At 39.9% G+C, this 13,334-nt stretch overlaps 1 protein-coding gene across 5 annotated transcripts in view; it reads right to left on the bottom strand.

The window, feature by feature from the left end:
- Positions 1–1,818: 1,818 nt before the first annotated feature.
- The window catches only part of RASGEF1C (RasGEF domain family member 1C), a 73,898-nt gene continuing 62,382 nt past the window's right edge, over positions 1,819–13,334 (bottom strand). For all 5 annotated transcript variants that reach the window (XM_048319793.1, XM_048319795.1, XM_048319796.1 and 2 more), the window contains 4 exons: positions 12,309–12,404; positions 12,036–12,159; positions 9,957–10,029; positions 1,819–9,564 (listed from right to left, as the gene is read on the bottom strand). In XM_048319793.1, the coding sequence (XP_048175750.1) occupies positions 9,540–9,564; positions 9,957–10,029; positions 12,036–12,159; positions 12,309–12,404 (318 nt within the window). In that variant the 3' untranslated portion in view covers positions 1,819–9,539. The remainder of the gene's footprint in view (positions 9,565–9,956; positions 10,030–12,035; positions 12,160–12,308; positions 12,405–13,334) is intronic.

Here is a 13,334-nt window from a genome sequence, read left to right as displayed (position 1 = left end):
TTGTGCTTTGCCTTTAGTTGTTTATGGATTTCTACATTTCCATGGTTTGATTTTTATACTGACAGATTTTCTTAGGTTCCCTTGACCGTGTGGGAGTAGCTGTCTTTGCTTGGGAGCTCAGGGACAGAGTAATGACAATACTGTCTCTTTATAAGGGACTGAACTGAATGGGGATGGAAAAACCATCAGGAGAATTTCTAAGATGTATCAGGCAAAATATATTATTCATTTCACAAATCACTATAACTACTGATCAAGGGAGCCACTGTCCCAGATTGTTGTGGCATATGTAAATTCAAAGAGATAATAGGAGCTTGGATGTATGGATCAGCAAAAAGGAAAGTGAGCACCCACTGACAGTTGTATTTCCATTCCACAGGAGTTTATTTTTATGGAGGAAAAATTTAAAATAGATTTTTTTTTTCTTTTTAGATTATGCAGCAGAATAGAAAAAATGCAAATATTCAGCCGGGTAAAAAAGAACAAGGTATGGTTATGGCTTAGAGACACATTTTCCTTGTTAAAGAGTTATTAGAATTTTTCTTAGAAAAGCAGTGGCCCAGAAACTTTGTGTCAGTGTGGGCATTTGTGTTCATTCCCATGTGCACTGGGGAACAGTTGTGGCCAGGTAATAGGATGGTTCTCTCTGAGCTGTGTCCAGTGGCAGTCTGGAACGGCCTCTGCTGCCCTCAGCGTGTTCCCATTGTACTGAGGGCGACGGGGACACCGTGCCCTGAACAGCTGGCAGGTCACCGGGGCCAAGGAGTGTTCCCTGCAGTGGGCAGACTGGGTTTCACTTAGGTGATCCGTGGGCCAGCTGGGATTGCCTTGGGCTGAGCTGAGGTGATCCACTCCCTTTAATTGAAAGGCTCACAGGGATGGTTGAAACTTGGACTTTTCTCACTCTCTGTGGCACAACTGGGCCTCCTGAGGATTGAAATGTTTTAGCCTAATAATGAATTGGGGGCTTGACAGGGGAAGCCTGAATAAGCCACAGTTTACAGGAAATTCAGCCAGATGACTCAACAGTTCCTTTTGGCAAGAGCTCTGGCACCGTAAGAATACTGTGCTGAGAAAGGAGGTTGCACGTCCCACTTCCGCAGGCTTTGGAGTCAGTGACACCACTCACATCGGGCAGTTCTCCCTTGGTGACAACAGGCAGGACCAGCTGTGCTGCAGTTACACACTCACAGAAGCAATGTGGTGCAGGTGCCAAATGTTACATCAAGGGAACTCCACCACTTACGTCAACACAAGTTTCACCTCTGAGCCTCTTTCTTCTTTATTTAAAAGAGTTTTAAGCTGCTTGAACCAAGGATGTCTCTTACTGTACATTGTTACTGAAATGGGTCCCTCCTCTCACTTTATTATTTGTATTGCCATCAGCAATACAAGTATTAAAACAACACATTTAAACATCAGTTGTACCGTGGAGTTTTATAGAAACAAACTAAAAATACTCAGACCCAGTCTCAGCTTTTTTCTCCTATTATTATGAAGTTCCCATTCTACAGCTCCTATTTGGGAAAATATTTTATTATGGGAACTGTGAATCTGCCTCCCTTCCTTGCAGTACACATGCAGTGCAATGTTCTGAATGTGTGAGGATGAAGAGAGAAGCAGTAAAGTGGAAATGAGAAAGGGCAGAAACCACAGGTTTCTGCCTACACACATATTCATGCATTGTTGGGCAGAGTCAGGGACATCTTTGTATTTTTGGAGTTTCAAAGCAATGTGAGTTTCTTCTCAGCCTATCCTCTAGATTTGCAGTTGTTGAAATCTTTACTACATATAAAACAAAAGAAAAAATTCCACGCAGCCGAGTCTTTTTTTTTTTAATTATTATTCTTATTTGACACACACATTACAAAATTTAGAAACCATAGACAGTTCAGGCAAACTGTTAAAACACAGTATAAATTAGGGGGGTTTAATATATAAATTCTATACATAGGTAAGTTAGCTGGAACATGACTGACAAAAGGATTTCATAACAATCTTACCACAACTGTATAAAAAGGCATGGGAGTAGGATGGGCACTATCATCATGAATGCAGGTTAAGACATTTTCCACAACAGCTATACAGCGTAACAATGACCATGCTATTCTCGCAGTGTTTATGTAGGGTATAGGATGCATATTACCAATAACATTTTGCAAGATCTATGTACAGTCACAAAATCATAACAACCACTTTCAAGTAACTTTACTGTTTCCTGCCTGTGCAATTAATAAAGTGTTGGTATTTGTTCTGGGAACTTCTAACAAAGCTACATGGTTTGAGTATTATGGATGAGTTAAAAGTTGGACTTGACGATCTTAAAGGTCCTTTCCAAACTAAATGATTCTACAATTTTATGATTCTATGGTAGAGGGATTTCAATTTGACCCGAAAATGCTAATCACAACATGAATTGTTTAATTTAATGAAAAAGATACAGGAAAAGCACAGTTCCTCATTGCTATCACTCACATGATTAATATATACCGTTCTTTTAAGCCATATTTATCTCTTAGCTTGGTTCTTTTTAAAATCTAAAGTGATAATTTAGCTCCCATTTATCTAAGCACAGCTGTAAAAAGGAGTAACACCAGAAGAAACGTAAAACTAAAATTTGGATATCTTTTTGGGGTAATTGTTTGAAAGGACGTGCTTCCCAGGTAACCCTGGTCCTGTCAACCTTTGAATTTCTCAGGGTGAAAATAAAGACAGTTCTGCTTATCCATTTCTACTCTGTGCTTTTAGGTCTGTGACTAAACAGTATCATTCTAATAGTTTTAGAATCCTATATTCTTGGAATTTAGGCTTAAGACAGTTGATAGTCACTGTTGCTAAAAGTGAAAAAAAAATCTTAAAATCTGGTTTTTCACCTTCATAAGCTGATGAACGCTTGCTAAGAGTTCTGAAACCCAGAGAATAATTTATTTTCCATCTGTGTTGTACTAGTAATGGTACAGACATTACCATTGTAATGTAAGAAGACAGACCCCTAAGGGAAGTACTTGTACATTTGTAAGGATCAGACCGTGAAACACTTGAATTTAATAGCTCTGTGTGTGCGTCTTTCACTAAGTTTTAATAATTTGGACAATTGTATCGGAACAATTCCTTCTGGTTCAAGGCAAGGACAGACAGTAAGTGATAACCCAACTTGGGCTGCTAAAGAAATACAGATGATGTCAACAGTCTAAACTACAGTCCCCATTTTCTCTATTCTGTTTGCCCATGGACCAATCATCAAAAAACCATCATATGTTCATTTCAAAAACACTGGAATTTTAGAAGCATAATTAAATAATGAAAGCAGTGATATAGTACTGACCAGTAACAGTTCACTGAGGAAGCCATGCTTCTCTGAAAGGTAGCTGGAATATGGAATTTTTTGTTCAGAATTCCATTAAATGGGCTTTGCACCTTTTAGAAGGAAGGTTCCTTTACAAACACATAACTTGTAGGACTCCTGAGCTCTGAACTGTCAAGTCTTCTGCATTCTAGGAGGCTTGGGAACATTGCTGCACTGCAATATTAATCTGGGTTGGCAGTTTTAAGGCCATGGGGATGAAAACGGAGAATTCCTATTCTGTTATGACCGATCTGGAGTATGATTACAGAGCCTTTGTATGGCAGAGAGCTAGAAAAAAATGTTCCTTTGGCATTTTGCAAGAGCTGTTTATGGAGCAAAACACCACTTCTGTGGAGGGAAAGGCATCAAGGGAAGAGCGAACAGGCTAAGCCACTCAGAATTTACAGCACTATAGTCTGTGCTGGCCATGGAGCAGGGCAGGGGATCTAGGCAGGAGTTACTCATACTTAACTTTTTTCTGCAGCTGAGGCTGTAGCCTGAGTTTCAGTGTCTTGCACCTGTGCTGAGTGTATGAAATACCACCCATACAAGCTATTTGCTCCCTATCTACACTTGCATAATGTAACAATGCAGGATGTGATGCCTTGTATGAGCATTAGCTTTAATGTACTCAGTATTTTTTGCCTATCTGAAAATATGCAGAAAGAATTGTAAAAGAAATTAATACAAACCAGATTAAACTCCAGATCTGTACCATCTAAAAATGTAACTGGTTCAGCTGCTCCACAGAGCAGGGAGCAGTGGTTTTAGGGGAAGGGATGCACTCTAGCCAATATTAAAACACAATTATTGGTAACATCTTCTGCACCAGAAATTCTCTCCTGCCTTCGCCTGCCCAGCTGCCACTGGTATTAATAGAAGATATTGTTCCACTCTGCTGCCATGCTGTGAAATATGAAAGTTAACAACCATCAATGTATTTCTCATAATTTTAAAATATTTATTTTTCCATGTTGCTTAGATCTTAAAATCTCTGTCAACTAAGAAACAAATTCTTTACTGCTTTAAGTCCACTAGAGAAACCTCTTTTAGTTCAAAGAATTTTCTTGTAATCATTCTGTTGGGTGGATAAGGAAGTGTAGTAGGCTTTGCCTCAGGTGAACTTCCAAGAACTTTCTCTCTTTCAAAAGGGATGTGTCCCAGCATCAGAGAGCTGAGTGCAGCCTCAGACATGAATGTGCACATCAGCTTTGTCCAGGATCATCTCATCACCCCTCAGTGTCCCTGATGGTGCCTGTGCTGCCATCCTGAGCCCAGGTATGTGTGCTGTTCCCCAGCCACACTTCAGTAATGCCCTGCACCACCTACGCAGGTAATTTCACTCGACAGGTAATGTTAGAAAGGACAAAAGAAAAGACAGCTTTGGCCCACAGTTGAATCTCTGAGCAGTAACAAAGGGGCTTTTCCCTGTTTCCTTGTCACTCCCTAACCCCATTCTGCAACTACAACAATGGAAATAATCAGTTCACAATCAAAAGGGGTTTAATTTCCAATGAGAGAGTAATTTGAGACAGTATGGCTAATTTCTACCAGTATAAAAAGAGAAAAAGGTTCTTAAAGCCAGGAAGTCAAATTTTGCTCTCAGACATTAATTAATCAGATTTAGTCCTTGAATTTGCTGCTGAAACTTCAACAATGTCAAAGAAAACTTTTGTTAAGGCTGGATTTTCACCCTATTAAGTGCACCTCCCATCTGAGAGTTGCACCTGGCACAAAGACTACATCAGTTGTCAATACAGTTTAATAACTATGAATAACTAAAAACTGTACTACAGTTAATAATTGCAGTACTGCTCCAAAGCCCATCAAAATTAATTGGAGTTTTTCCTCTGGCACATTGCTATGCTTGGAATCAGTCTCATTCCATGGAACACAGTCATTGCTAGGCCAGAGACTGTTAACTGTGTAACATTTTTACATTGATATGCATAACTATATTTTCTACTAACATGTCTTTTTGTTGATAATTCCAATTACATTTTCAGTGATCTGAGCTCTGTTCTAAACTGGATTTACAGTCATGTGCAAACCAGCGCTCATGTGCTTTAAGAAAAGGTGCATAAACTATTGCAATACAACATGATGAAATAACCAAGATAGCAGGAAGGGACAGGCTTAATTTTAAGTGAGTGATTATCTTACCACCAATGACCACATCATAAAATATTCTCAAGCTGAGAAAAATATCTCTACATTTAAATTGTTTCTTATTTGAAGTGCTTTAGCAGCTGTCCACACTTTTTTAAAGTGACACCTCAGCAGAAGCTGCAATCACAGTTTGCCCTATCCACATGGGGAGCTTCCAGAGATGTACAACAGGATTGTGTTCATTGCCTAAGAGAGGGAATAATGATAGTCTAATCAGTGTACTCTGGTGCACAGGGTTCTTGAGTGCTTGACTCGTTTTGAGTTTCTGCCCCGAAAATCTAGTCACGCCCAACTGACCAACATCCATGCACCTTTAATTCAGTAATGTGATTGATGCTGATGTGAAATTGAGGGCAACATTGTATGATTAAGTGTCTTTTTAAAGGCATTGAGCAAGTTCATGTACTGACCTCACACAAGCTGAAGGCACACAATTCCCTCCTTGCTTTCCACTGAGCTTTATACCTAGCCCTGCATTGCAGAATGGCACACTCAAGAAATGAAAAAATGGGGACTTTTGCTACCATTTTGATTACACTGGAGGAGGTGCAGAAGTGATTTCGTGTATTTGGGTCTTTTAAAATACTGCTGTATACCAGAAGTTAAGTTAATGCTTCTGCAAGACTGTGTCATATTCACATCTTACCAGCTTAGGGGTTTGATACCAACACTGCAGACATACAGGTCTGGTTTTGCTCTGCTCTCTGTGTAGTCTTAGCTCAAGCAGCTGTCGGGGAGTGAATCCACTCAAAGAAGCAGAATTAGAAAGCCACAACATTACTCCTAGTAACTTGTCTAGATGTTGGTCTAATGACTGCAAGCCTTACAGTGGTTTAGTGCTTGGTGGGAAGTGATCCTCCTTTCTTTTCAGCATGGCAGGAGTTCCTTATGCCTTTATAGCAAGAAAAATTAATTACTGGACATGTTTATGTTCTCATTTTCATGTAATATTAATACATTTTTAGAAGAAATTGATTGCCCGAGTTGTCATTCTTTGTTTTCAGTTGTACTGGTGCTTGTTGGTGAAGCAAGGCTCTAACCATGCTCCTGCCAGGAGCTGTTCACCCTGGTTAGGGCACCGGTCAATTAGAAATGCAACCGACAGCTGCAACTTAAGGCTTACATTGTTTCTGTTTAAATAGCTACAAAATTATGTGAAAACAAGCTATGACTGCTGAAGTCCGTTTTTTAGAAGCACTGTCTTCTCATTTTAAGTAGTTCACACTCTCATCTCCAAGTCATTTTGCAAAGAGCACTGAGTGTCTCTGGAGATCAAATACTACAGATTAATGTGCCATGCACCTCTATAAAGCAATAATTGCCTCACTACTCCGCAAGAGATGAGGATGTTTAACACCTCTGAAAAAAGACCTTTTAAATGTGTGACTACATAAAGGATTAAGAATAATTTAGTGCTTCTGACAGTCCCACTAAGCCCTTAATACCCACCTAAATCTGACCTTTATGCTTCTACTATAAGCACTGAGCTTTGAAAGTTTTGGACTACGAAAATGGTTTCGTTTGCAACAAGATAAACTTTAGGAGATCTAATTTAACTTACACTTACAAAATTGCCCAAATTCATGGAAGGTGCCCCAAAATACACGGAATTATAATGAGATATCACATTTTAATTGTCACGGTTGTATAATCTCATCTGTACCAGCCTCTAGTGGCTAACTTGAAAAGGAGTGAGGATTTCCATTTTAAAAGCAGGCTTTAAGAAAGGGTCCCTCCACCTGCACTGGGTTTCAGTTAAACAAAACCCCCATATTTCCAATGTGAAGTCACACTGTGCCTGTTAAAAAGATGCGGGTAGTAAGAAAGAATGACCATTTAGCAAACACACTTAAACATTACCATTGTTGTAGATATGTTTATGGTTATTGCTCTGGATTAATCTGAAATTTAACAGGCTTTTAATGGCTTCATTTTGGAAATGGTTCTGCCTGAAGGAACAGCTATATGTGTATAGCTTCTCTGTGTAGCTCTCAGCTCATGTACAAAAATTAACAAACAGCATATTCACAGTATCAGCAGAATAGTCATCATTCCATGGCTGCAATGATACTGTGCCATCTTTACACTTAGTTCTTCCATACAAAGCTCGAATAAACACATTAGAGTTTTATGTGCCCCCTGTTTGAATTCATGTGCTGATAGATCTACAGGAAAAGGAGACCTGAAGTTCTGCCTCAAGCCCCTGTTTGCAAATCCAGAAAAATCCATCCTCAGCTCAGCAAGCACAGGAGCAGTGGATTCAGTAAGCCAGACTGGGCTCCCACAGGCCATAACCTAACACAAAACTGCTCTGCAGACACATCAAACCTGGAGTGCACCACACAGAGCATTCTCAGGCTGCTGCCCTCAAACACCAGCCCACCAATGCCTCCAGGTCAACAGCTCACTCAGGCACAGACAACTTCAAGGCCTGGCAGAGGACAGGAACAGTTGCAGTTTTCTGGCTGAATAGGCCAACACAGCCAGGTTTTGTGATAACCCGAATTTTTCAAAACACTACAGCCACTTGGAATCACTCTGTGCTGAAATAAAATTATTACTGATTTCACAGAAAGGGTTACATCCTTTTGTAGGGAGAGAAGGACTGGAACATCTGAAAAGGTAGCACCAAGTCAGTAACAAAAATGCAAAGTTCAGTATGATGTGGCATTTAGATTTCATTTAAGTTTTTTGAGATATTTTCTGGGGCAGTTAGGAACATTCCTTCCACACACAAACAGTAAGTCTACTGTTAGGTCTTAGTTTTGAATCTAATATAGTTCATTATCATTTAATGTATCTATTACAGTAGCACCTTGATTATTGTACAACTTTAAACACAAGACACAGTCCCTATTTCCTATTACCTGTAAGGAAACAGTGACCTTTACAGCCTAAAAGTAAAAAAGACAAAAATGGTTATCTGCTCATGAATGACAAATTCTTTAGTGCATTCATTCTCGTCTGAAACCCTTTGTCTTTTTAAAGCATACCACATACTTCCCAAATTCAGAGCAATTACCCCCCATCCTCCTACGTATCATGTTGCAAAGTAAACAGTACTGTGTTAATTGGAACCTGACAGAAATGGTAATGAAGTACCTTTTTTCTTTGAGTGTGATAAAACCCCTTAAAAGATGCAACTCAGCATCAATAAATTTAGGGAATACACTACATACATTAAATAGAGGTAAGTTGAGTCCAGAGTCATTTGCTTCTTCATTCAACCTCAGAAGTGGTGGGGGTGTCTTTGAGCAGCACTAGCTGCCCTCTGCCCTCCTCAGACCAGCCCAGATTCACAGTAAGGAAAGCAACAACAGCGGTGGGAAGATTAACTAAGCAAGAGTCACACTCCAGGTTGTTCTCTGTAAAAACCCATGGGGTCAGGACGACTGTCCCATGCTGACGTGGCCTAACGCGACAGACTTGTATGTGAGCAGTGTCAGTCCTCGTCCCTGCAAGCTCATACCTGCAGCAGTCAGTGCTTTGTTCAACAAGGCTGGGGGACTGCTAATGCAAGATTAAGTTCTTTTTTCTTCATTCAGCAATTAACCAGATTGCTGTTGTGTGTGTCTTTGATTTAATTTTACAATCCTCGGAGGGTTTAAAGAACCGCTGTCTGAAGCACCTGCTTCTGAAATACTCTTGTGTATTTTTGCTTTCCTTTTTTATACTTTTCCATCCTCTGTTGCAGTACCACGATTCTCCCTGCTCCTGGTTTTCTTGTGTTTTCCTTCAGAGGCAAAATTACAGTGATCCTGATGCAGTTTGGGCACAGCCACAAATAGTCTGTTTGTCCTTCCTCTCTCTGTCTCATAGTTAGAAAAGCATCATTGTGCACACAGTTCTGTTGATTTCAGTGGATGAATCCAGTTCATCCATCATGTTAGGCAGTCAAAAAAACCCAACAAAAAAACTCAAACAAAAGAAATTGTCTAAATCCCAAACAGGCATCTTTGGAATCAGTAGTGCAAAATGTTTGCGGATTTCTTTTCCTTGACCTACTGCAATAATCTCTTAATCTTCAAGTCTTCCCTAAAATAGTGGATCTGTAAATGTAAAACATAAGGACAATGAAAAAAAAGAAGCAAATTTAAAGGTTTCGGTTGTTTCAATCACTCTCTTCATATTCCCACTTATATCAAACCATTATACATCTCTTAGAAGAGCTGTAAACTGTTGGAAGATCCAGTTAGCCTGGGGCATTCTTCATCTGCATCAGGCTTTTGCATGGGTACAGCAAGCTGAGGGTATTCTTTACATGGAGGATAATTTGAGATTAAAATGAGCTTTTATCAGTGCAGCCTCGGTTCTGCAAATTAGTTTTAAATGGAAGAGACCTCCCTCAGAGGTCACAGTTTAAATACCTGCACTTCACAAGCTTTGGTATCAGTGCAGTTTGGACATACTTTAGAAATGAGCTGATAAAATGAGATGTTACCTTAAGGATTTCCACCTGTCTTTTTCTGTCTGGTTTTCCGGACTTTCACTTTCATAGGAAGCCAGATACAAACCTGGAAACAGTAAATATGTGTTATTTCCAATAGCATTGTTAAGCCCCATCTCTCTGCATTCCTGTATATTCTTTTGTACCACACAAATTTTAAAACTTCATGGTCCATCAGGTAGCTGGTAATAGTGGGACACTGATGTTTAGCTCACGTATCTACCGTGGAAAGCTGTTATGTTAATTTTGATGGAACAGTAAAGGAGCCCAGAATTAAAATATATTAGCATGACCTTCTCATAACAGTATTAAGCAGTTGAATGGTCTCTGGTTTTGCATCTAGAGATCTGGGCCCATTTCCTCCATCACAGCACTGCTACTCAAGAGTTATATGAACATTAAAAATGAGACAGTGAGACCTGACACCTAAACACATAAGCTTTTAGAAACTAAGGATATTCTCATCATTTAACACAACTTTATGTTCCTCAATCTTTTTAAAGTCTATGGGAACATGGTAGCTTAAAAGGATACACAATACCCTCAAGGTAAGAGTAAGTTACAGAAACCAGAGAAGGAATGCAGTGGAAGAAAATAAATGTCTTCACCCCCTGGAAATCTTTACACTGTAGGATGCATTTTATGACACCAAAATGAGTCTAGATTGTAGAGTCTTCTCTGCAAAAGCTGGCAGTGCATTAATATCTCACTGTCTTCTCGGAATCACAGGCTGTAATTTGTGTTCACACACATTTCCTCATTTGACTGTTTCATGATGCTTTTATTCTCTAATGCAGGGACCACCTCAGCATTCAAGTCTGTGCTACAAATGCATTGTCTTTTAATATTCAAGTGTTGGCCACCATGTCTCCACATCGAGACAAACACAGTACAGCTGCATTTCACATGCCACTGCTGCATCTCCCTCAGATATCCTCCCACCTTTCATTCAGGGCAGTTCTTTCTACTCTGCACTGCCCCTGGGTAATGGGGGAGGCTTCCTGTGGCTTCTGCAAAGGGCATTTCACAAAAGCAGTATGAATATAGGGGAGGACATGAGGAAGAAAATCTGCAAACAATTAGTGGGTTGAGGTCACTCTTTTTCAGTCCAGTAGCCTGAAAACTGTACTTTTACCCTTTCATTTTCTGTCCCTTTAGAGCCTAAAACAAGATGAAATTCTTTCATCCTATCTCCTTTTGATACATATTAATCACATTAATTATTCTATTTTGGCAGTCATTCTTAGGATTTAGGCAGGATTTTAGAAGCAGTATTTTGCTTTCTGAAGTAGTCTGTAAAATTCAAGCTGTCTGGTCTGATTACCTTGGATTAGTACAGAAAACTGCCTACAGAATGAAGGAAAAATAAATCCAGCACCAGAATATCTTACGGGAAGGTTGCTATAGACAATTCTGTGTGTGACAATGTATAGAGAGGCAGCTGACACGAACCAATATGAAATGACACAGTCTGACATGCTGGATACCAAACTGACGAGGACAGATAAGTAAAAAAAAAGACAATCAGAGAAATAATTTCAGAACAGGGCTTTCATAGCTACAGCTGGAATTAATAGAAAAGGTTTTCTTAAAAATTCTTTTCTGTAGATAACACGTGTCTTTGTTGTAGAGGAAAAGGTCAGCTGGACTCCATCACCCTGGGCTGTGTTTACTGAAGAGATGACAGTGTTGTTTTGTGAAAGAGATTAGCTCTGGTTCCATCAATCACAGAATGAGTGGCTAAGGGACAGCTGACATTCACAGCAGCCCATGACATGCTTGTGTGGCCCCTTTTTGTGATTACAAAAAGAGGGCCACAATGGCAGCTTCCTAGACAGTGCCTTATAGAGACGCTACAGACAAGAGAAACGCCATCAGGCAGCAGCTTCATCTGCTAGAAGGTTGTATTTGCAAAAACACATTGATAGACTGGGGATAAACAAGCTGTTTGGCAGGAAAGCTAGGAAAGAACTGGGACTAGTCAGTGAGAGAGATCACCAAAGCATGATCAGGGTGTTAATTAGCAGTGATGAAGAGAGACATTTGCAGTGATTAGTGATTGTACAGTCTTACCATCTTCCGTAAAAATGGGAGCAGTGTGCAAGTAGTGGATGATGTTAGGGTCTTGCTCAAATGGACACTCCACTTGCTTCCATGTTATAAATTCTCCTACTTGCTTAGCCAATTCCAGAAATTTCTGTAAACATAAAATCATTCCACTCAGATACAGTAAGATTATCTCATTTTCAGTGTTTGATGGTCTGCACGGAAAATTGCAGGCCAATAGTCTCAGGCAGCCCCTCAGCTATCAGAATGGGATAGGTAAAAACGTTTTTTAGATCTTACTTCAAAGTTGACGTGTCCATTTGGAAGGCGATTAGCACATCCCTCATTCAAAAAATAAATGTCTTTGATCAACAGGCTGAAGAAGGGGATCACAATCTGTGGACAGAAATGACATAACCATTATCTTTTCAGTTCAGTATTTTCTCTGCATCAAAGAACAACTCAACTGGGAGAGATGAGAATAAAGAAGTATTAACTTTCCAGTGTGCTGTGCACTTAAAAAGCAGTACAACGACAGGCAGGCCAAAGGGCAGTAGTGTCTAGAGAGACCTTCAGCCACCAGCAGAATGTATGCTGAGATGAAAGTGAATTGAACCAAATGTTCACTGGGCAGAATACCATGACTAAGAAAATGCTAAAAGCCCAGTTTATTATCAACAGCATCACTGTCTGATGACAACATCAGACAGCAAAGAGCAAAATAACATTGCAGAACTCTTCCCTTTCCTTATAAGCAGAGATGTTGAATACACAAATCGAGCAATTTAAACACAGGTGGGAACCAAAGAACCGGTATTGTCCCTAGACAAGGAAAGACAGAATCAAATTTGATGACCAAGGACTTGTCTACAAACAGTTAATCAGGAGCTGTTTCATTTTCAACAGCTCCATGCATGGCTAGCTCTTGAAGCATGTAATTTCCTTCCTGGTGTCTGATTAGTACAACCTGCTTCTCCAAATTAACCTGCAGACAACAGGATTGAAAATATTAAGCTGGTTGACAGGAAACTGCCAACAGTAGCCAGAGAAACCATTGCAATTCTCAAAATTAGCCCTGGACATCATCCAGGGCAGAGTGGCATATAACAGTGATCCAAGCCTTCCCTCGAACCCATTAGAGTTGGGTCAATTTGCTATAAAAGAATTCTATTTCTGGGTAGAACTCTTGAAATTAATGGAATTACAAGCAGGGATAAATAAATTTGCTGCCAGATGTTCTACAGCAGAAAGCAGTAGCAGCACTCCTGAAGTGCATCCTCAGAACCTCAGCAGAGATCCAGAGTGAAGCAGACTCCCTCAGGGTCC

The sequence above is a fragment of the Corvus hawaiiensis genome, chromosome 15 (genome assembly GCF_020740725.1).
Source record: "Corvus hawaiiensis isolate bCorHaw1 chromosome 15, bCorHaw1.pri.cur, whole genome shotgun sequence".
In the NCBI taxonomy this organism is placed as follows: Eukaryota; Metazoa; Chordata; class Aves; order Passeriformes; family Corvidae; genus Corvus; species Corvus hawaiiensis.
Note: the sequence above shows the minus strand (reverse complement) of the source record. Positions and strands in the feature narration are given on the sequence as shown.